The following is a 25,671-nucleotide window of genomic DNA, read 5'->3' as shown; positions in this document are numbered from 1 at the left end:
TATATATAACCAATTAACAGTTTTCCACCGTAGCATTTTTACCGTCTTTTAACGTTATAATCACAATAATTTTTTACAGTGATATATCATATGTTCATTTTATTTTTTACTCTAATACCACTCTTAATTTACTGGACAATTCACGTTTTTTTCATTGTAAATTTTACAATTGACTTTTTCACTTCCAAAAACGGTATTTTACTGTATTGTACTGTATAATTACAATAAATCTATGGTTAGATCTAACACAGTTATTCACAGTATATATAACCAATTAACAGTTTTCCACCGTAGCATTTTTACCGTCTTTTAACGTTATAATCACAATAATTTTTTACAGTGATATATCATATGTTCATTTTATTTTTTACTCTAATACCACTCTTAATTTACCAGACAATTCACGTTTTTTTCATTGTAAATTTTACAATTGACTTTTTCACTTCCAAAAACGGTATTTTACTGTATTGTACTGTATAATTACAATAAATCTACGGTTAGATCTAACACAGTTATTCACAGTATATATAACCAATTAACAGTTTTCCACCGTAGCATTTTTACCGTCTTTTAACGTTATAATCACAATAATTTTTTACAGTGATATATCATATGTTCATTTTATTTTTTACTCTAATACCACTCTTAATTTACCAGACAATTCACGTTTTTTTCATTGTAAATTTTACAATTGACTTTTTCACTTCCAAAAACGGTATTTTACTGTATTGTACTGTATAATTACAATAAATCTACGGTTAGATCTAACACAGTTATTCACAGTATATATAACCAATTAACAGTTTTCAACTGTAGCATTTTTACCGTCTTTTAACGTTATAATCACAATAATTTTTTACAGTGATATATCATATGTTCATTTTATTTTTTACTCTAATACCACTCTTAATTTACCAGACAATTCACGTTTTTTTCATTGTAAATTTTACAATTGACTTTTTCACTTCCAAAAACGGTATTTTACTGTATTGTACTGTATAATTACAATAAATCTATGGTTAGATCTAACACAGTTATTCACAGTATATATAACCAATTAACAGTTTTCCACCGTAGCATTTTTACCGTCTTTTAACGTTATAATCACAATAATTTTTTACAGTGATATATCATATGTTCATTTTATTTTTTACTCTAATACCACTCTTAATTTACTGGACAATTCACGTTTTTTTCATTGTAAATTTTACAATTGACTTTTTCACTTCCAAAAACGGTATAAAATGACATTAAATGTACGGTTATATCTAACACAGTTATTCACCGTATATAACCAATTAACAAAAAAAACTCCAAAAATATAATATTACTATATTTTCATGCATTGAATTATAAAGACGTTTACAATTTTCTGCTCTTTACATATAAGAAATTATTAAAACATTAAATGATTTACTATTTAGACAATATACTGACAAAAAAAGTCCACCAAATGCTGAAGTAGACAAGTTTATTTTTGTAATAATAACAATGATGGTCATATCAATGGTTTAGTAATAAATATGATGTCATAATAATGATGATAATAATGTCAGAATAACAAACAGGATTTTTTCATCTGAGGCTTGTAGCGATAGAAGAAGAGAAAGAAAACACGAACTGATAGCGTCACAGATCTGTAGGGCTTCAGAGAGATACATTTATCTTTCAGTGTTTCACCTTTAAACCTTTTTTTTTTCAAAGATAGTTTATCATTTGAATGCTTACAAAAATGAGAAAGAGATAGATTTTATAAATCCTTACAAATAAACCTTATCGTTTTAGAACAAAATACAAGATTTTGCTGGGGTAGAGCGGAGGGATAGAGGAGAGAGGGCTGATATTTACAGCAGAGATAGAAAAACAACCGTTTACTACGGTAAAAGCAGAAAGATGCTCTCTCGCTCACACAGGTACTCTCTCTCTCTCTCTCTGCCTTAACCCTGGGTCAGACCTTTTCAATAATACACGTATGAGATATAAACATGATGAGTGTAGATGCTTTAGAAGTATAATATATGATCTGTAAAAAGTGTGTGAGCTTCCCAGTTTGGAATCCGGATGGAATCTTTATTCTTCATGCTGATTCTGAGGAGAATCTGTGGAATTCTATGGAATTCATTTAAATATGGTAAAATGTGAAAGTATCATCAAAAGAATAAAACTGTTTAAAAAAAAATTAAAAAACTGAAATTGTATGATAAAAATAAAACAATAAAATATTTTAGTTACTTGAAATAAATGTTAACTGAAACAAAGTAGAACATAAAAAATATAAAACTAAATAAAAACTATATATATATATATATATATATATATATATATATATATATATAAACAAACGACTAATACAATTACAAAACATAATACAATTACTAAAACTTTTACTAAAATTTAAATAAAAAAAGAAAGTGTAAAAAGTAATCCAAAAACATTGATTAAAACTATAATACTACCTAAAAATAAATCATAAAAAACTACAAAATAAACCAAAAAAAAAAAAAAAGATGAAATATTTGCGTAGCGTACCTGCATGTCATATGAATGTGTTGTTGAATTACTGAAATATTAACTCAAGTATATTTTAGGTCAAAGGGGTGCGAGTGGCAAAAAGAGTTGGGCAATCCCTGATCTACATTGTTTATTAATCAATAAATGTAAACGCCTTAAACAGTTCTTTAACCAGATAAAGTCATAACACATTCATCTGATTTCACTTTGCATATAAAGTATTCTGCGTGCCTTTTCGATACGCGTACGTCTAAGTTTTGCAGAAATGTAAATGCACCTATAAACAAATTTCTAAAAACGCTGAACTAAGTGCTGAATAAAGGGGCGAAATAACGTCATTTACACGACAGCGATGTATTAAAAACGTGTTTTTCTGGTACAGACGTCAACATCGTCAAAACGATCCCCGGATCCGTGAAAAAGCGCTGTATTATTGATGCCAGGCCAGTAGATGGCGCTGTTGTAAAGAAACATCACACGCCTATAGAATGAACAAGTAATTTGCATACGCATGATGCCACCATTTCATAAATTCACGTTTACGATAACAGTATCGTTTTCCAAAACTTGTACTTTTGAAAACCGTTTTCAATAGTTTTCATTTTACAATGAAAACCGCAGTAGATGGCGCTGTTGTAAAGAAACATCACGCGCCTATAGAATGAGCACGTAATTTGCATACGCGAGACGCCACCGTTTCACAAATTAACGTTTACGATAAGAGTATCATTTTCCAAAACTTTTACTTTTGAAAACCGTTTTCAATAGTTTGCATTTTCAGTCCCTAAAACGCAGTTGTCGTGTAAACGAACGGCCAAAAAAATGCGTAAAAAGTTTTCAGTTTTTAGTTGAAAACGGTGTCGTGTAAACGCCCCTTATTTAAAGGGATAGTTCACTTTGAAATTAATTTTGATATGTGTTAGGACATCCAAGATGTAGGTGTCTTTGTTTCCACAGTATTTTCAATTTTGATATTTTTCAGTCAAACCGTTCTTGTCTGTCAGTCATATAATGGAGGTCTATGGTCACCACCTCAAAGAGCACACACAGAGAAGTCCAGATAAAACATGATTTAATGACTCGTAAATGTAAGTACACACTGATGGCCTAAGACACGAAACGAGCGGTTTGTGTGAGAAAACCAACAGTATTTATTGCAAGCGCCGTGGTGGTGACCATAGACCTCTATTATATGACTGACAGACAAGAACGGTTTGACCTAAAAATATCAACATGGAAAATACTGTGGAAACAAAGACACCTACATCTTGGATGCCCTTGAGGTAAGATAAAACATACCAAACATTAATTTCAAAGTGAACTATCCCTTTAATACCAGAGAGTTTCTGACTGGCATTTAGAGCTGCAAATATAGTTCAATATAAAAACAATGCAAGTCATTGTGAATAGCTATAAATGAATCAGAGTAAAAGCTGAATAAATAAAGCATAGTTTGATTATGACTGGATTAAAATAACACACGCACACACACACACACACACACACACGCACACACACCCTGCTCTCAACCCCCGTCACCCCCATAATAAATATGTGATAGGTATGTACAAGTACAGCTACTGTTACACTCTGGACATATAGGAATACATTCTTCAAAACATGTGGAAAGGAAAAATTTGCTTTACAAATTCATTTCCCCAAATAAAACTCTCTGTTGGTTACACCCCTCCCCCAAAACACTTCATACAGCTGACAAAACTTACCAAAGAACAGGTTAACAGTCACTGTTTGTGTAAAACATAATTCAAAGGAAGCATTTAATGAAGGAGTAGATAAACGTGTGGATATATTTGTCATATAGCACTATGATAATTCGATGAATAATACTTTTCTTTTTCTTCTCTCTCTCTTTTTCCTAAGGTAAATACTAGATGCATCCGCGGGTCAGGTTCATTTTGGCTGGAAGTGTGTCGCCTGGTTTAAGAGTAAACATCGTAACCTCACGCTTCAGTCCGGTGAGTTTCAGAGACTGGAAATCGCTGATCAACGGGACGGGACGGGGGCCTCACTTTAAGCTTTTGTGTTCATTGTTTTGCATAAATCGTTGCATAAATATTACAAATGAGTTACATAGAAATCCATTCTGTTCATGTTTCGTAAACGTGGCTCCATCGTGGTAAATACTACTGAGATGCATCCAAATAAATTCTAATAAAAGCCATAAAATAATTGCAAATAAAATAAATAGGCATAAAACAATGTGATTTCAATTACATGATAAAACATTTTCAGGGTAAAATAAGGTACACTCTTAGAAGAAAAGGTTCTATATAGAATCTTAAAAGGTTCTATCAGCGCTACGTATTTGGAACCCCTAAAAAAGGGTTCCTCTGGGTTCTATATAGAACCCTGGGGTTCCGTACTTGGTCAATAGAACCTTTTACCAAAAAAAAAAAATTGTTCTATATAGAACCATTTTGGAGTTCCATATATGAAGCGGGGGATGGAACCATTTCTGGTTCTAAATAGAACCATTTCTTCTAAGAGTGTAGTCTTTAAAATGAAACATGAACGACCGAACGAATATCAATGTGAAACCATTCTTATGTTGCAATCGAATTATGAATCGTAATTTGAGATTTTGCTCCGCCCCTTCATAACCATCATCCCCCCACACCCTCACCTCTCACTCCGACACTGATCAGTAGTTGACATCTTTAGTTTCAGTGCTAACCAGGAACACCACAGGAAGTTGGTCAGCAGCGTGGCCAATCAGGAGAGTTATGACATCAGCCACAGGAAGTGAACGAGACGCTCCACCCAAACTCGGGACCAATCGAATCCTGGCCTGATGAAGTCTCTCCACAGGAAACGGTTGAACGGATGACCAATGAGGACGCAGGAAGTAGTGCCGCCCATGTGACAAGTGTTGCAAAGCGACCAATCACGGAGAGCACGGCGACTCCACCCACAGGAAACACATTTGTCATGCAGCCTTCAGCTTGTTTTGACTCCTCCCCCCATGGCCTCTGATTGGTGGATGATGTAGTGGGCGGGGCCCTGCACAGTCGCATCAGTGTCAGATTACCGTCCGTCTCCGTTCCATCTATGAACGCTAACATATAGAAAAATAAAATGTTTCTGGATGTGTTTTCTTCTTCTTTCTAAACTGTTTTTATATTCTTGTCCTTTACGTTGTCCACCGGCACACGACACACACTTTTCTTCGTTCGTTCCTCTGGTTTTGCTTTTCTCATGATGGTCCTTGCTGTCCTGAAGTGCTCAGTTCAGATCTCTCACTCTTTCACTTTTTTCTTTCACTGTATTTACTGAAAAAGCAGAAGCAGATGAATGAGCATTAATGCAGTGATTCTTGTTGTATAATATCATTTTTTTTACAGCAACGCCAAAAAGTGTTTGCACATGTCCTGATAAGTGAAGCCAAAGCATTTCGATCGCCCCCTGGTGGCTGGACGCAGTATAGGCCATAAACCCCGCCCTCTTCGGGTAACCAAAAACGTAACGAAAAAAATCGAATTACACTGGTGCTATTCGAATGTCAATCAAATAGAACCGAATTGTATTATTTCAATTAAATGTATGTAGCTAGTGTGTATTATTAGGGAATTTTATGGCACTAAATTATATTTACGCCCGAATTTATCCGTTTATTCACCGTATTGACAATAGACATGAAAATTAATTTACCAACCAGAGCTGTGGTAAACTTTTAGACTTTTTTTCAAAGATTACACTTGTCAGATTATTGCTGAAGTGAAAAAAAGTTACAGAATTTTATGTTTATTGTTATTAAAAAATGCACAAAATACTATAATTTGCAATTTTTATGAAATATATATTTTCGAAAACATGTTTTACTCTAAAACTGCAAGAAAATCAAAGCCGTGCATCCAAACAGAGTTTGGATATCTTAAAAAATGAGCTTTCAGTCAGATGTTGTTTGGCCGCAGTACCAAACGCTTCCACTAGTTGAAATTAATTTTTTGACTGCGAACAATACAAGTGTGACTATTTTTTTCAAGACCATTTAACATTTTTGAATCAGGCATGCCATGATTTTGTGTGTGTGTGTGTGTTCACATACAGTAGTAAAGTGCCAAAAGCTTTACTAAGTTTTGTATCCGAAAAAAACCAAAAAAACATTTTTCGGTTGCACCAGAGGGGTAAAATAAACATTTCCCGCCATTTTAGGCAGTTCTCATCACGCTGATGTATATTCAAGTGTTGGGTTTTCCAATCAGCTTTATTTTAGTTAGTTATTTGATGCTGTTAAAATGACGTGTAATGTCATTGACAGTTGTACTTGCGATTGCGTTTACACGAACGAAAAACGTAAAACTTTGTATGCGTTTTGGCTGTACACGGTAACTGCATTTTGGGGGCTGAAAATACAAACTATTGAAAACAGGTTTCACAGTGCAAGTTTTTGAAAACGATACGGTACCGTTACAGTCTCCATGTAAACTACGAAAACGTGAATTTGTGAAAACAGTGACGTCATGCAAACTAGTGTTCAGTCTATACGTGTTTCTCTACAAAGTGACATCGCCATCTACTGGCCTGGCATGAATACAGCATTTTTAGTAGTTTTGACAATGTTTCCGTCTGTATGAAAGATGCAAAAGAAAATCGTTTATGTATTTAGTGCATCGTTGTAGTGTAAATGTAAAAAAAATATTTTCATGATTTGTAATCGCAACATTTTTTCTTTTGTCAAATCAACTTAGATAATTTATGTTGTTCAGATAATATAATATTTTGAGTTTCTGGTGATTAAATTAATCTCCTTCATTGTATTAACTCAATTTTTTCCATTTCAATGAACCAAAAATTTTAATGCAACCAGGTTACTTATTTTTTTAAGTTAAACCAACAATATTTTTTTACAGTGTGGGCGGGACTTTGATTCGGCGGCTCTAGCTCAGGATCACTACTATACGCAGACAAGGGCTAAAAATGTCATAATGAGTAATGTCATTTTCTGGGATATTTGGCTTAATTTTTCTAAAGTGGAAGGAAGTGGAAACGTCGTCCATATTTTTTACAGTCTATGGTTTGGAAACATTTTATAGGGGGGAGAAAGTTGGTGACGATTCTCAGGGCCCACGGCTTTTGCTCACCACCTGTAACAAGATTTCAATCGAGGAGGAACCTTGATTTATAATCTTCTCCATTTTTATGGAGAAGATTATAAATGAATAATAACTTTCAGAAATTCAGAAGTATACATGTAACTGAATTTCAATATTTTCATTCTTTTCACACACACAGGCACACCAAAAACAAAATACGATATAAAATAATAGAATTAATAATAAAGATAAAAATCATTTTTAAGCATTATTTTTTGTATTTAATCCACTTTAAACATGTATATTGAAACGCTTAAGAAGAGAATAACATACATGTACAAACATTTTTGCTTATTTTTTAAAAATTAGAGAGGTTGATGAACAAGAGAACCTTTCCTTTAGTCATGCGTATATTGTATAACAAAATATCAAAATAAGTGTAATTAAATTTTTTTAAAGCAGTTTTTGCAAGCATTTTAAAAAGCACAGCATTTCATAAAACATTGTTTAAAAGACAAATATGTTTTGGAGTAGCTGTATTATATTCACTATATTGTAAACTCGACAATTATACAAATAATATATATATATATATATATATATATATGAAGAGTTCAGATGCAAAAGCCTCTAAATGCCATTTGAAATTTTCTTCTTTAATGATGATTTTTATCAAACTTGTATATTTAAGTTCAGTAATTTCACTTAAATGGCAATGATAATTACCTATTAATAGTTATATAAGTGAAATTACTGAACTTAAATATACAAGTTTGATAAAAATCATCATTAAAGAAGAAAATTTCAAATGGCATTTAGAGGCTTTTGCATCTGAACTCTTCATATATATATATATATATATATATATATACATATATACTGTATATATATATATATATAAGGATTTGTATAATTGTTGAGTTGACAATTGTCAAGTCAAAGCCAATTTGTTTGACATGTTCATAATGTTTACAGGACACAACTAAACATGATTTATGATTTTTAAATATAATAAATATACATTATATATTGAAGAGACCCCAGCTCATGTAAGCTCTTTATTTTATGTAGACATATTCATGAATTATAATGAACTTGTATATATAAACATCAAATATCATTTTCATGGGCAGAAAGATCACATCATATACAATGTTGAATATATCAAACCATACTTCTGACAAAACTCTCAGACAAAAACAAACACAGGAAAAATAAATTACATAGAGTTTAAAGTATTATCATTTCAAAATCCACTATATATGCGTGTTGAAACGCTCAGGAAGATATAAGTATATATACATATATTTACAAACTTTTTTGCTTCTTTTTTTTAAACTGTAAGTGTCATATAAGTGTATATTTTATTTTTTGCTGAAACAGCAGGTAAACACGCTGGTCTGAATGAGTCGAGACCTAAAGACTTCATAGATGTGAGTAATATTCATATCAGTCCTTGTGCTGATATGTTGACTAGCTGCAGAATAACTATATGGTGTATTCAAAGAGCTCAAATGAGCCCTCATGTAATTAATAATACAGTATATCAAAACAATAAGCAAATACATGTCGTGTATAGTTTAAACCCATCTGCTGGTTCTTTGTACAGTAATGCGAGTCGACACAGTTGAAATAATAAACTACAATTCACATCTTTCACATCTACAGAGGCTCTTTCTGGTTGAACATCAGCAGCATTAACAGGTCAAAGCAGAAGAAAAGTGCAGGGAATACAGAGAGGGAGGTTTGCTGGACACCTGAATATACTGTCGTTCAGGATTGTAAACTATTCTTTTACTTCAATGCAATTTCCCTACTTTGGTTGGTCATAAACCGAAAGATGTAAGCTCTGCGCTCCGGCTTTATAACGTTATCGATTAACGTGACTTTAAGAGATGAAAAAAAGCTGCAGCAAATTTGGAAATAAAAAAGACGAATAGAAATCAGATGTTCTTAACACTCTTATAAATCAAGGTTCTTTAATTGGCTTCGATGGTTTTATAAAGAATCTTTAATATCCATGGAATCTTCCCGTTCCACACATGATTCTACGAGTTGAGCGGGAGCTTGGTTTGAGAATTAAGTTGAGATTACGTCATAATTTTAAGTGAGAGGAATTCAAATGTACGAGTACAAAACAAAAATCTGCCAGTTCTGCTTACTTAAACTTTGAATTTCTTAACTTACATTTTTTATATATATAACTGATTGCCTCAATTAAAAAAGAAACAAAGAAAAGAAACAAATTAATCAGATGTTCTTAATTCTTGCCTGACTGCATTGTGCTATGTTTAAAGTTTGGTGGAGGGGGGATTATGGTGTGGGGTTGTTTTTAACACTCTTTTTGTCAAATTTTTCTCAAATTGGATGTCAAAGTTCGTTCGACCTCCCCTCCACTAGATGGCAGACATGTCATACTTCATCCTGGACTCAAAAAACGTCATGTTTATACAAAAAATATTCAAGTTAGAGAGCTAGTGTGCGAGTGAGCCATTTTATCAGAGCCTCTCCGCAATCGCGGCGACGGTATTGTGGTGGAGACTTAATATACTAATATATTAATATCTAATACCACTGGGTATGTTAGATGAGGTCGAAGTATTCATAGGACAGTTAGGGGGCGACGTGGAGACAGGTTGGGGAGTCACAATGACAGTAGTCCGAGCTGTACACACTCGAGGCATATCTGGCCACGCTGCTCGTATCATCTCACTCATGATCTGTGCCTTGCCGTGGCGAGTGAGCTTTTGAACTAAACAGGTCGTGTCTACTTGTGTTTGTATGTCATATGAATAATATGTATGTGCCCCAAACATGGAGCACATATAGTTTCTACAATTTATTTGTAATGATTCACACAGTTTGTTTACCACTTACTATATACCTGAGCATCCAGTATTGTGCAATATAACATACAGAAGGTGATGGACATCTTGGGGAGAAAGAAGTGCTGCATTTTATCATTTAAACGTGACTTTTCATGAAAATTCTATAATCCAAGATTGCCGCCTCCATATAACGTCATAACATGTAAATTAGACGGGATATTATGCAAATTAGAATGTAATCCCTACATGAACTTTGGGTCATCCTTAATATTTCTCTAATTTACAGAAAGTCTCTATCTTTTATCACTTTTAAGATATCAAAATCGAACGTTTTAGGAAAAAACTCATAAAGGGTTAAAAATCACTGTTCTTTATTGGCAACGATGATTCCATTAAGAATCTTAAACGTCTTCCAATTCCACAAAAGATTCTCAATATTGGAAAAAGGTTCTTTACATTGTTAACATGTTCTTCACTCTAAGAGAAAACAAAATGGTTCTTTTAAGAACTGATCACTGAAAGATTATCTGTGGAACCGAAAACGGTTCTTCTCTAGGGGTTTTCGAACTGTTTTCATAGTTTCTATCCACAAGTTTCCGAGGGGCGCTCCTGTAAAAAATAAAGCGGGTGAAACTTCCGGTGACGCGGCGGAAGTAGCATTCCAATGGTATTTTGTGTGTTAGTTAGCGAAGAGGCTAGCTGTTTTTCGGAGAATTATTTTACTATTTAAAGACGCAAATCTTTATGAGAGATGTCGTTACGGAGCTCAGGGACAACATGTGCTGTTCGCGGTTGTATGTATAACCGGATTAAACTAGTTCAGTGGCTTAAACGTGATTGTTTTGAAAATAAGCCGAAAACGAAATCAGAGTGATCCTGCTAGAGCCCGTCTCTGATCCTGCCAACGACCGTAGTTTCCATCACCTCCCAAAAGACGACGAATCTTCCTGTGTACATTTGTTTAAATTCTTAATATTCTATAAACTTTTATCAGCATGTGATTGGCTGTTCGCTACTGATGTTACACCTAAACTCAGGATCAAAGCCTGTGTGACAGAATACCAAATGTGCCAGTTAATGTATTCAAGCAGCACATTCATTTATAATTTTGAATAAACTCCAAAGCACAATGACTAAGTGTGTATTTTTTATTTTAATTGTTTGTCAGCTCGCACAACTGTCTGTCACCATGCCTTGATGAGTATTGATTATTAATCAAGTTATTATAATACTCCCAATCAACTACTGCGGAGGGTAAAGGTACTGTTATTTCACCCTTTTTAATTTCGTTGAGGTTGTGTTCCCACATCGTTAGCTAGTTTGGATCGCTATAACTTGAATGACTGTCAACTGTTGAATGAACAAGCGTCAAGCATGTCAAATCGCGCTTTGTTTACTTCCAACCGGAAGTCGCGCCCACTTTTGACGCAAGGCCTCATGGGGCGTAGGAAACTTGTGGATAGACCCCTTTTGCGCCGACGTCACAGTTACGTCACGGCGCTAGCTGGAGGCAAAACAAAGTGAAAACAATACAAAACAGCACAGATTCGGCTACATAATAAGGAGCTTAAATAATTGTTACTATTATTAAATGTCATCTTGTTGTGCTGTTTGGTGCAAGAATTGATGAAAAATGAATATGCTGTATCTGGAACTTTTATTTCTAGAAAATATTCACATCATTAAAATCGCACTGTAATGTCACTCTTTACATTGTCGTGGTCTCGGCAGAACTGCGGATCGTACACACAAGTCTTGTACAGGACCATATAGGCATCTAAACATTTATATGCCCTCAGTTTCTCTTTACGATCGGTTTCTCTGTAAGTGTAGGTGTAGAAGTCAGGCCACTCAACTGAGGTAACGTAACGTTAATCCCGTCAGATCGTCCATGCATTGAGTGAGCGTGTAGGCGGCTACGGGTCGGCCAATCTGGTTCTGTCCGTTAAAAATAACTTTTGGAAATAACAATCGCGGTCCTGGACACTGAGTGACCTTACACATTAAGATAATATCGGATTTTCTCCAGTCATTGTTAAAAAATAAGCTAATAAAACTTGCTAACTAGCGTTAGTGAAGCGGCCAGATGGATCGTTCTGCCTCCACCTAAGCTCCGCCCACAAAAAAACGTCACCATGTTTACCAACTGTAAAAGGGTCTATAACTACATGATATTTGTCGTGTTCGCACTACTGGAACTGGGAATGATTTTAGTAATAGGACTATTTTGGAGAGTCTAACTTCTAACCCAGAACAATAGGACCTATACAGTGACGTAAGCGCACTCTGATTGGCCGAACACATGCCATATGAAACACCGGGAGAACGGCACGAGGCCGGTGGCGTGATTACCGATGTAAGACGCACCGGTCTCGTATCGCTCACGGAGGAGCGAGGTTGATGTGTGTTAAAAAGCACACTTCAACCGATCGCTTGTTTAGCTTTTATGTAAACACTATATTCAGATTCACCAATCAGAATGAATTCAGTTAGATCGAAACAAAAGCTGTGCATGTAAACAATGAATGGCGACTGCAGAAAGCAAAAGCTTTCTCCACAGAACAAGAGCCTGCTAGCTTAGCTTCCAAACAAAGATGGCCGACACTATGTGTTCATTCTGTGAGTGAGATCGCCCTCTATGGGCAAGTTGAGGACATGCGGGACAGACCCGAATACTGACTGTAGTCTTTAGCCTCTGGACACAAAATCCTCAGATGACGCAAAATGGCGATTTTTTCCAGACAAAAAAAAATACATAAATCTCACGTCTCAGGACATTGCGAATACAAGCAGGAGGGGAATGCCCAGGGGGAAAATAAAGTATAACACCTGGTGTGAAAAAGTGTGAAAAATCCCCTTATGACATCACTGCGAAAACTCCATTTAGAACCTTGATTTTCAAGAGTGAAAGATTCAGCTGATATGCTTGTGTGTAAACAGTGTTAATTTGACATCTTCCGTATGAGTCGTGTCTCTCAAAGTTCAGTTTCATCAGGATAGAGCCCTGATTATATGATTCACGTCTTTCACAGCACATGTAATATATGGATTCAGTCGGACGCATCATATCATTCGAGCTCCGAACTGTAATGTTGAGAGTTTCTTCTAAATCTCGTGTAAAGTGTGCTCTGCGCTCGCTCTGATCTCATACACATTAAACTCTCAGCAGATGCTCTCCTCACATCACTCTCTCTCTTTACAACTTCCTATGACTCGCTGTATATATCTGTGTGTTTTCTTAAAACTATTTATTTCTCCTTGCGTCAGAATCGCCCTAAAAGCCCTCTTGAGTATGGAAGCCCAGTTCTGTCACATAAGAAAAAAATTATGATATAAAACGGCAAAATTATGACATAAAAAGTTAAATTATGGCATACTAAGTCATAATTATGAGGAAAAAAAAGTCAAAATTGGTATAAAAAGTCATTATTATGACACAAGTTGAAATTGACATATTAATAGACATAATATTAATTAATAGACATATTAATTGACATAGTCATGATTTAAAGAGTGATAATCATGAGATTAAAGCGAAACAATGTCAATTGTGATAAAAGTCAAAATGATGACATAAATCGAAATTATGAAGTAAATTTCATTATTTGTATTTTTAGGTTGAAATTGACAGACCAAAAAGTCAAAAAGTAAAAAAAAAAATACATATATAAATATATATATATATATATATATATATATATACAGTATATATGACTTCACAATTTAATCTTTTATGTCACAAGTGACTTTAAATTTCAATAGAATGTCATAATTTTGACTTTTTGTGTCATAATTTCAACTTTTTATCTCATAATATCACTTTTTAAGCCATAATTACAACTTAATGTCATCATTTTGACTATTTCCCCTTGTGTTCCCATACATCATTTATCTACTCAAACCTCTCCATGTCTGCTTGCATAATTTCTCAAATCTAATTATTTTTTCCTCACAATATGTCCATAAACCTCCCCAATGTCCCCTTATACAAGTCTAAATATGTATTATTATTTTTCAATTTCTCTGTATATCCGAAATGTCTAGATAAATCTCCTTTAAATATTTATCCATGTTTTTTTTCTTTAAATCCTTTCTGTCTACATATTATCTCTCTATTAACCTCTAAAACTACATTATGCAATTTTTGCATATATATTAAATGACGGTTTAATCTTTAACATATTAACGCCCATGTTCACACACACACCCGTTCAGCATTAGTTAGTGTGAGTTAAACCTGTCCGCTGTGTACAGAGGTAAGTCTGTTAGTGCAAACGTGAGAGGGACGAATCCTCTCATCTCAGGAACAACACGCATAGAAACCCTTCAAACTAAAGCTTCATCAGACTGGAGTAATGCTGGCGATAGAGACGCTGAATCCGAATGTCTGCTGGGATGGGTGTGTGTGTTCAAGAGAGTCCTGAGATATATCTGTCTCATGAGTCTGAATTCACACTAGCAGCTTATACACACACAATACACCCAATCAATGATGAAACACAGACCCAAGCCAAACTAAATCTAAAAACAGCTTCCCGTTCAAACCACCAAACACAAACGCCACGTCTGAAAGAAAAAGTCAATCCACATTTATGAGCTGCTCTTCCGATTTCCCCCATTGATTTCCACGAGGTCCACAGAGTCGGGCCGTCTTGGATGAGGTCATCGGCTGACCCGGAAGCGTTTTAGTAAATGGGACTCCGTGTGTGTAGTGGTTTTGAGAAGTGAGTTTGTGTGATCAGTGCTTTAGTCTCTAGTAGGGCGTGAAGCGGCTGTAGCCTCCTCTGTACAGGCTTGCCTGCAACATCAAAGATGACAGAGCACCAATCAGAGTCAAGCTAGTGGCCACGGCAACGGCGGAATCCTGCTCCCGCAAAAATCCTTCCTTTAGAATACACAGGGTTCCATGGGGAACATCACATTCATTTCTCCATTGGGGAACTGTCTTTAGCGCCTCAGAGTAGTGATATGTACTCGTAGGGTGCTACTATGGACATTTAAGGCTAAATAAGGAACATAAAGTCGTCCCTGATTGGGAACTGCCCCAGTGGAAAGCTGCTGTACCCATAAAGTTGTGAGTTTTACAAAGTTTATCCATGAATCTGCAAGGAAATGTCCACTTTTCACATTTCCAGGGTTCTCAGAAATCGTCATATTGTATAGTTTTTAACAGTAATAACTACAAATATAATTTTTGTGTTCCTATTTTTGCAAATGTCAAAAGATAAGGAAAAATCCATGATGGATTTTCTATGACTTTCCACAGAGAAGAAAAATATGAAAGATTGATTACGTTGGTTAGGGTCACGCCAAAATAACTTTTTAGTATGGAAGCCCATTTCTGCTACATAAGAAAGTTAATATGACATTAAAAATCAAAATGATGACATCAAATGTCAAAATTATGACATGAAGTGTCAAAATTATGACCTCAAATGTCAAAATTATGACATAAAAAAAAAATCTAAATTATGACACCAAAAGTCAAAATAATGACCTCAAATGTCAAAATTATGACATAAAAAATCAAAATTATGACACCAAAAGTCAAAATTATGACCTCAAATTTCAAAATTATGACATAAAAAATCAAAATTATGACACCAAAAGTCAAAATTATGACCTCAAATGTCAAAATTATGACATAAAAAAAATCAAAATTATGACATCAAAAGTCAAAATTATGACCTCAAATGTCAAAATTATGACACCAAAAGTCAAAATTATGACCTCAAATGTCAAAATTATGACATAAAAAATCAAAATTATGACATCAAATGTCAAAATTATGACATAAAAAATCAAAATTATGACATCAAAAGTCAAAATCATGACCTCAAATGTCAAAATTATGACACCAAAAGTCAAAATTATGACCTCAAATGTCAAAATTATGACATGAAGTGTCAAAATTATGACCTCAAATGTCAAAATTATGACATAGAAAAAAAATCAAAATTATGACACCAAAAGTGAAAATTATGACCTCAAATGTCAAAATTATGACATAAAAAAAAATCAAAATTATGACACCAAAAGTCAAAATTATGACCTCAAATGTCAAAATTATGACATAAAAAATCAAAATTATGACACCAAAAGTCAAAATTATGACCTCAAATTTCAAAATTATGACATAAAAAATCAAAATTATGACACCAAAAGTCAAAATTATGACCTCAAATGTCAAAATTATGACATAAAAAAATCAAAATTATGACATCAAAAGTCAAAATTATGACCTCAAATGTCAAAATTATGACCTCAAATGTCAAAATTATGACACCAAAAGTCAAAATTATGACCTCAAATGTCAAAATTATGACATAAAAAAATCAAAATTATGACATCAAAAGTCAAAATCATGACCTCAAATGTCAAAATTATGACCTCAAATGTCAAAATTATGACACCAAAAGTCAAAATTATGACCTCAAATGTCAAAATTATGACATGAAGTGTCAAAATTATGACCTCAAATGTCAAAATTATGACATAGAAAAAAAATCAAAATTATGACACCAAAAGTCAAAATTATGACATCAAATGTCAAAATTATGACCTCAAATGTCAAAATTATGACATGAAGTGTCAAAATTATGACCTCAAATGTCAAAATTATGACATAAAAAATCAAAATTATGACACCAAAAGTCAAAATTATGACACCAAAAGTCAAAATTATGACATCAAATGTCAAAATTATGACCTCAAATGTCAAAATTATGACATCAAGTGTCATAACTATGACAAAAATTCTAAATTATAACAGACTAGGACAAAATTGACATAAGTCATAATTATGACACAAGTTTAAATTGACATTACGTCTTAAATGGTGATAATTATTAGATAAAAAGGTCAAACCATGACAGAAATTTGAAATTGACACTGTCGAAACTGACTTAAAAAGTCAATTATGACATAAATGGAAATGATGACAATTTTGACGAGTCAATCATGATATTTTTTTGACAAACTGTTGAAATTATGACGTCATCTCATTATCATTTATCTCATAATATCTCTGGCAGTGAGTCAATTTCGACTTTATTATTCGACGTTATAATGACACAAGTCATTTAAGTAAATTTTAAAAAGAAGTAAAATTATGACACTGCCAAAAACAAAATATCAATTGCGACATAAAAGTCAAAATAATGACGTTAATCATTACATAAGTCAATTGTATTATTTATATTTCTAGGTCGAAATTGACATACTAAGTCAAAATTATGACTTTTTATATCATAATTATGACTATGTCATAATTGTGTTTTGTTATTTCACGACTGATTTGTCAATTTAAGCAGAATGGCATAATTTTGACTTTTTGTATCATAATTTAAACTTTTATCTCATAATTACCACTTGACTTGTTAGTCTCATAATTTAAATTTAGTATGTCATGACTTTTTAATCCCATAATTAAGTTTTAAATCACAATTTTGACTGTTAAATCTTATTATGTTGACTCAATATGTAATAATTGTAACGTAAATTATAATTTTATCTGTCATAATTATGACTTTTAAGGTCATAATTTGGCTTTGTCTCATAATTGACTAAGCATTTCGTAATTTTGACTTATGTTTTTTTTTTTAGTTTTTGTGGCATAAATGGACTTTCATACTTCAGTGCATAATTTTCAAATCCTTTTTTGCTCCAAATCAAAGTTTGTGGTTCATGACTCATGACTTTTTGACTCCCTATGGGGAAAATGAATGGGAGAAATAATTCCAGGAACCAAGAGCACTGAAAAGTGGGCGGCACTGTTGCACTTTAAACGGCATTGATGTGTGGGACTGTGTGTGTGTGTGTGTGTGTGTTTACTAATGCTGATGCAGACAGAATAGAAAAGCGACACAATTCTGATCCTGAACTCTGAGAACTCAGATTTAAACAACTTCTCTCAAAAGTTCACGTTATTAATCGTGAGATCAAGGGGTCGCGCGTGATCGGTGTGTGTGTGTGTGTTCGCGATCTCATTACAGAGTCACTAACTAGCAATCTTCTCCCCGCATTGTGCAGAAATGGCATCGTCGCCTTTGAAAGCATCACAGAGCTCGAACTATGATACATCAAATTAATGTGGATGCTGTTCAAAGGCAAGTACAATTATTCTCTTTAAAGTTGAGCACGTATAAATCTCGCAGGCGAGCGCTGGTCTCACACACCCCGTGATCCGGACCGTACGCGTGATTTACTCCAGACCTTCAAAGGGTAATTCTCCCTAATTTGAGGGGAACCCGCTCGCCGGCTCGGGTGGAAGCCCTCTGCAATTTCATGACGCTGGGAAAAGCAGCAAAGAGAATTTAATGCAACCTCAGAGGAACTAATTATTAAAGGAATTTTAAAAGCAAAAAGCTCCGCCATCTCGCGCCGCCGTTAATCAGTTATGATGAAAGAGCCAAAAACAGCAAAGTGCTCTTTCTCTGACAGATGAGGGATCGGTTCATTGCTCTGTGAATCTGGAGTTCTCAGGTTCTTCTGCATCAGTACACACACACACACACACTGAAATGGACAAGTGGTGTGGGTCTGTTCCAAAACCTAGTGAGCACCCTAACTAGACAGCATCATAAGACATCAAAGGCTTTTTAAAATCGAAATATTCTTTAATTAAGATCAGTTTTCATTTATTCTGAATTAGCTTTTATTTTCATTTATTTAATTTAAGTTTAAGTATTAGTAATTGTATTATGTGCTTTTGTTGTCAATTTCTATTTATTTTTATTTGTTTTAGTTTGAACTTATTCATAGACTTTACTTTAACTTATTATTATTTTAATCTAATTTGATTTATATTTTATTTCAGCTTTACTTCAATGAACAAAAATGATTTTTAATAGTTAACAATAACTTTAAGTTTTTCCATCTAATTTGATTTATATTCTATTTTAACTTATCTGCATTTCAATTACCTATTTACCATATTAAAAATAAAAGTTAACATATATATATATATATATATATAGTATATATATATATATTTATTTGAGAAACATATGTATATATATATATATATATAAAAAATATATATAATAATAATATATAATAATAATATTATATATAATATATAATATATATAATAATAATAATAATAATAATAATAATAATAATAATAATATATTTTTTTGGAGAAACTGATCAAAATTAAGAAAGATCAAAATCTGCCAGTGGAGAAAGAAGAAAAACACTTAATTCAGAGGGAAAAAGAGTATTTTCTGAGTCAATTTGCAGATAATTGTTCTCCTTTTAAACATAATCTCACTTGATTTATTTTTATTTCATGTCATTTTGCGTCTTGAGTGAAAGCATCAAGAATTTTTAGATATTTGAAATGGAAAACGAGTCAAAAAAAAAAAACACAGAGGAACAAAATAAACTTTATGTACAATCCCAGAATGCATTGCAACAACAAAAAAAAATCTATTAAAACTGGTGGAAGAACAGAGAGAAACTGTAATACATCAATCAATGAAAAGGTCAATTTGATATATAAAAAGGACAATTTTAACACTTTTTAAGGTGCTGATTCGAATTAAAAGTGTAAAACTGTGCGCCGTCTACTGGTTTTCAATGCTAACAAGCTGTCTCTGTGCGCACTAGACGGGCCGCTCACTGTGTTTTGGAACAGAGCCGGGGCTTTTCTGCTTCTCACTGTTGAGGAAGAAACAAGGAAGGAGTTTTGCAGGGAAGCAGGATTTCAGGAAAAGTTAATTTAGCAAATGAATGAGTTTCAAACAAAGCGTCTTAATTAATGAAAGCTTTTAGCTAGCAGCTGCACCGGGGAACTGTCCACTGCTTCTCGTGCTAATTTAGTTTTCATTTGTTTCGCTGACGTCCTCGTCGGTGAGAGACCGCACGCATGCCGGAGTGCCAAATAAGTGTTTTTTTCCTCTTTCTGATAGAGAGAGGTGGTTGAAAAATGAACCATCCGTGCTTTAGTCGAGCCTGTCCCACGGCACACTGCTGTATGCGTTACCGTTCTCGTTAATTTGGGGGAAATGGAGAGCAAACGACGGCCACTCTGACGGCCCATTAGTGCCTTCATCTTTGATGTTAGCTGCAAACGCTAGCTAAAAACAGACATTAACCGACTGACTTCCTCGTCACAGAAACACACGCTGAACACTCCTGGCTCAGATGAGGGAAACAAGGGTTCGTAATCACGGGAAACAGTTCGAGTGTGTGTGTGTGTTGATCTTACCATGGTCCCCACGCTGTATGTGGCCGCCGGGCCGATGGTGTGGTGATAGGGGTCAGTGGTTGCATAGACTCTCCCATAACTGCACAAACATGAATCAAGAGATGCTTTAACATGAAGAAACACTCTTGCACAACACCAGACAGCAATTTCTGAGTGAAAATTTGGTTCTACGCCATTTTTTTTGTTCAGTGTACCCTAAACTTGTGTTAGCAAGAGCAAATATGAAATGCAAATCTCCCATTTTTATGTATAAATGTTATGAGTTTGCATGAAAATAATTCTTTATTATTCAATAATCTGCCCCTGTAATCATGATTTGTGTAAGGAGGAATAAAACTCGTCTGTTTTATTCATTTTAGCTGGAAACTGCAGTGAAGTTGAGCTTGTATAAGAGAAATTCCTGTTGAAAATTAGAGCCAGACCGATATATCGGCAGACCATTATTATCGGCCGATATTATCGGCAGACCGTTATTATCGGCAGACCGTCATTATCGGCAGGCCGTTATTATCGGCAGACCGTCATTATCGGCAGGCCGTTATTATCGGCAGACCATCATTATCGGCAGGCCGTTATTATCGGCAGACCGTCATTATCGGCAGGCCGTTATTATCGGCAGACCGTCATTATCGGCAGGCCGTTATTATCGGCAGACCGTCATTATCGGCAGGCCGTTATTATCGGCAGACCATCATTATCGGCAGACCGTTATTATCGGCAGACCGTTATTATCGGCAGACCGTCATTATCGGCAGACCGTTATTATCGGCAGACCGTCATTATCGGCAGGCCGTTATTATCGGCAGACCGTCATTATCGGCAGACCGTTATTATCGGCAGACCGTCATTATCGGCAGGCCGTTATTATCGGCAGACCGTCATTATCGGCAGACCGTTATTATCGGCAGACCGTCATTATCGGCAGACCGTCATTATCGGCAGACCGGCATTATCGGCAGACCGTCATTATCGGCAGACCGATATTATCGGCAGACCGTCATTATCGGCAGACCGTCATTATCGGCAGGCCGTCATTATCGGCAGACCGTTATTATCGGCAGGCCGTTATTATCGGCAGGCCGTCATTATCGGCAGACCGTTATTATCGGCAGACCGTCATTATCGACAGACCGTCATTATCGGCAGACCGTCATTATCGGCAGACCGTCATTATCGGCAGGCCGTCATTATCGGCAGACCGTTATTATCGGCAGGCCGTTATTATCGGCAGACCGTCATTATCGGCAGGCCGTCATTATCGGCAGGCCGATATTATCGGCAGACCAATATTGGGTAACACTTTATTTTGATAGTCCACTTTAGACATTCAACTAACTATAAGTAACTTTGCCGTTACATGTCAACTAACTATCATTAGAGTATTAGTAGACTGTCAGCTTAATATCTGCTAACACTTTATTTTGTTGGTCCCCCAACAGACATTCAACTGACTGTAAGTAACTTAGCAACTACAAGTCAACCTGTTCTCCTAACCTGAACTCTAACACCTAACCCTAAACTAACAGTCTACTAGAGTCTACTAATACTCTAATGACACTTAGTTGACATGTAGTTGAAAAGTTACTTATAGTTAGTAGAATGTCTAAAGTGACTATCGAAATAAAGTGTAACCCGATATTATCGGCCGATATTAGGCATTTCCCAAACTATCGGTATATCGGCAGTTATAATGGCCGATAAATGAATATTTCAACAATGAAATAAAAACGCACACAAAGCTAGCTAATGCCACTATCATCAGTCTGTTGTATTGTGAAAAAAAAGAAACAAGTTTCTTTTTAAAATGCATTATCGTATTATTTTAGTAAAAACTCATAAATAACTACAAATAACTAATGTTAGGGAAATCTGTTAATGTTTTGTTGCGCGTTTCTGAATATATATATATATATATATATATATATATATATATCGGCCGATATATCGGAATATCGGATTTTAAAACCAACAAATATTTGTATCGGTATCGGTCGGGCTCTATTGAAAATCCCTCATAAACTATTTTGGGTCACACTTACGTTTAGAGTCCAGTTCTCACTATTAACTATTTGCTAATTAGTATGCATATTACTAGGCTAATGGCTGTTTAATAGTGCTGATAAAGCCCATATTAATCTGGATTACCATATTCTACATCCCTTATTCTAAACTTAAATACCTTAACTATTAATAAAGCAGTAATTAGTTATTTACTGAGGCACAAGTCATAGTGAAGAGTGAAAACTGGACCCTAAACTAAAGTGTGACCTAATTTTGTGACTTTTTTAATATTTCTAAGGTAGATGACAAGAAGAAAGACGACGAGAGAATTAAACAAATCAAGAATAAGAGGGAAAGAAAGGTTGAGAAGAGGGAAAGAAAGGTTGAGAAGAGGGAAAGAAAGGCTGAAAAGAGGGAAAGAAAGGTTGAGAAGAAGGAAAAAAGGTTGAAAAGAGGGAAAGAAAGGTTGAGAAGAAGGAAAAAAGGTTGAGAAGAGGGAAAGAAAGGTTGAGAAGAAGGAAAAAAGGTTGAAAAGAGGGAAAGAAAGGTTGAGAAGAGGGAAAGAAAGGCCGAAAAGAGGGAAAAAAAGGTTGAAAAGAGGGAAAGAAAGGTTGAGAAGAGGGAAAGAAAGGCTGAAAAGAGGGAAAGAAAGGCTGAAAAGAGGGAAAGAAAGGCTGAGAAGAGGGAAAGAAAGGCTGAAAAGAGGGAAAGAAAGGCTGAGAAGAGGGAAAGAAAGGCTGAGGTGTGTGAAGACGAAGTGAACGGGATGCCGCCGCAGGCTTCGTGTTGTGTTGCTGGTTTGGAACTAATCCTCCACAGGAAGGACAACACGTGTCATTTCCTTTCATTTATATTGCACATATTCCACTCTCTGCTTCTTCTCCTCACACGGCTTGCAAATGAATGTCTGCAGAGAGCAGATAAGAAAACACAAGCCCTCGGCCACGGGCAACAACTCAAACACAGGGAGAAAGAGAGAGAAAAGGGCAGCTTTACAGTAGGAGATATACATGTGCTTTAATGTGTGTGTGTGTGTGTGTGTGTGGACGATGAGTGTGCTGACTCAGTCTGGATTGGCAAGAAACCTGCTTTGAAAGCACAACACTGACTTCACCACACCGCAAAACATCATTTCAGTAATCGCTATAATCAGTATTATTGCCTTGTTTTCCTGTAAAAATATACAAACACTCTTTATAGCAACATAAATTTGCTCGAGAAGCAAAAGTTAAATTAAAACTGCTTTTGGTTTCAGAGAAATGTCTTGAATTATGTTTATTTCTCCTCCTCATTAGCAAATGGCTCACTCAGACTCGCCAGCAAAATAAAGCTGGGGGAAATATATGATATTAGATGAGAAACAACTTATGAAAATGAAAGTAGAAAATTAGAAATGCTGTTGTTATTGTTGGTGAAACGAATTAAGTTCTAAAAAGTAGAATAATTCACTCTAAAAAATGCTGGGTTGTTTCAACCCAAATTTGGGTCAAATATGGACAAACCCAAATTTTGGTATTAAAAATGTCATTAAAAAATGTACTATTGAAAGTGAAAGTTGAAGTTGGGTTAACATTTTAAATGACATTTTTAACCCAACATTTGGGTTTGTCCATATTTGACCCAAATTTGGGTTGAAACAACCCAGCATTTTTTAGAGTGTTCTAAAAGAAATACTAAAATCACAAAAAAAAACCAATAATAATAAGAATACAAGAAATTCACTTAACCTGAAAGTATTTTTTTAAATTATTTAATTAATTAAAAAAAAAAAATACATTAAGACATTTCTAAAACTCAAATGGAAAAAAAATAAAATATAAACTAATTATATAATTAATACTCAAAATATGAATTAATATAATTCGTTTTCAGAAATTACAATATAAAATATAATTATAAGAATAAATAATACTATAAATATTGTGAAAGTATAAATAGTACTAAAACTAAAATAAAAAAATGAACTAAAAATATAAACTAAATTTTATTTATATTAATAAATAGTAATATATACTCATAACAATAATACAAAAACAATAGTACAATTTTACATAAAAAATATTAAAACATGAAAAAAATGAAAACTAAATGCTATTTATATTAATAAAATATAATAATTATTAAAAACTATAATAAATACTATATAAATAATACTAAAATGGTAACACTGCTTCACTTCCAGCACCACTGCTATGTATGCTATGAATAAAATAAAATAAAAATAATAATAAAAAAAATATATATATATATATATTAGGGCTGTGCAAAAATTAATTGCGATTTATCGCATCCAAAATAAAAGTCTGTGTTTACATAATATATTTGTGTGTGCTGTATATAATTATTTTGTATATATAAATACACACACATGCATGTATATATTGAACAAAATGTGTTATTCATATATAAAATATTTATATAATATAGATTATGTATTTATATATACAGAATTTAATCGCAAATAATTCTTAAATATATACATGCATGCATAGATATTTATATATACAAAATAATTATACACAGCACACACAAATATATTATGTAAACAGATATTTTTATTTTGGATGCGATTAATCGCAATTAATTTTTGCACAGCCCTAATATATATATATATATATATATAATAAAAAATATACATTTACTAAATCTAACACTTTAATACTGCATTTGCTCTGAGTTGGATGGGTTCTCATGAGGTTTCTACAAAGTAACTGTGTTTCCACCCTAAATATCAGGAGTGTGTGCAAGTGTGAACTCGTACCTGTCGCTGTACGCTGTGGCCGTCGCAGGCTGAGTGTATCTGTACGCAGCGTATCCGCCCTGAAAACACAAAACACTCATTCATGCATTTATTTATCCGTGCATCTCCAATGCATTTAAAATCTGAGCTCAATGCATTCTAGCAAAGGATGCACGAAATCAATTCTCTCAGAACAAGAGGTACAAAACCCCTTTTGAAAGGGATCTGTCACAGGGTGTGTGCAAAAGTGTGCATAAGATGCCTTCAGATGCATATCTCTATGTTTTGAAACACTTTGTGTAGATTGTGTGGATGTGGCGCTTG

At 34.2% G+C, this 25,671-nt stretch overlaps 1 protein-coding gene across 6 annotated transcripts in view; it reads right to left on the bottom strand.

Moving 5' to 3' along the window:
- Window positions 1–3,540: 3,540 nt before the first annotated feature.
- Window positions 3,541–25,671, bottom strand: part of rbfox3b (RNA binding fox-1 homolog 3b) — a 329,672-nt gene continuing 307,541 nt past the window's right edge. For 5 of the 6 annotated variants that reach the window (XM_039667225.2, XM_089128113.1, XM_089128116.1 and 2 more), the window contains 3 exons: window positions 25,369–25,427; window positions 20,607–20,685; window positions 14,114–15,191 (listed from right to left, as the gene is read on the bottom strand). In XM_039667225.2, coding sequence (XP_039523159.1) covers window positions 15,147–15,191; window positions 20,607–20,685; window positions 25,369–25,427 — 183 coding nt within the window. In that variant the 3' untranslated portion in view covers window positions 14,114–15,146. Of the gene's footprint in view, window positions 5,802–14,113; window positions 15,192–20,606; window positions 20,686–25,368; window positions 25,428–25,671 lie in introns of those variants that run through there. The other variant, XM_089128114.1, reaches the window with a different exon arrangement.

The sequence above is a fragment of the Pimephales promelas genome, chromosome 3 (assembly GCF_988280905.1).
Source record: "Pimephales promelas chromosome 3, fPimPro1.hap1.1, whole genome shotgun sequence".
In the NCBI taxonomy this organism is placed as follows: domain Eukaryota; kingdom Metazoa; phylum Chordata; class Actinopteri; order Cypriniformes; family Leuciscidae; genus Pimephales; species Pimephales promelas.
This window is presented reverse-complemented; position numbering and strand designations above follow the sequence as displayed.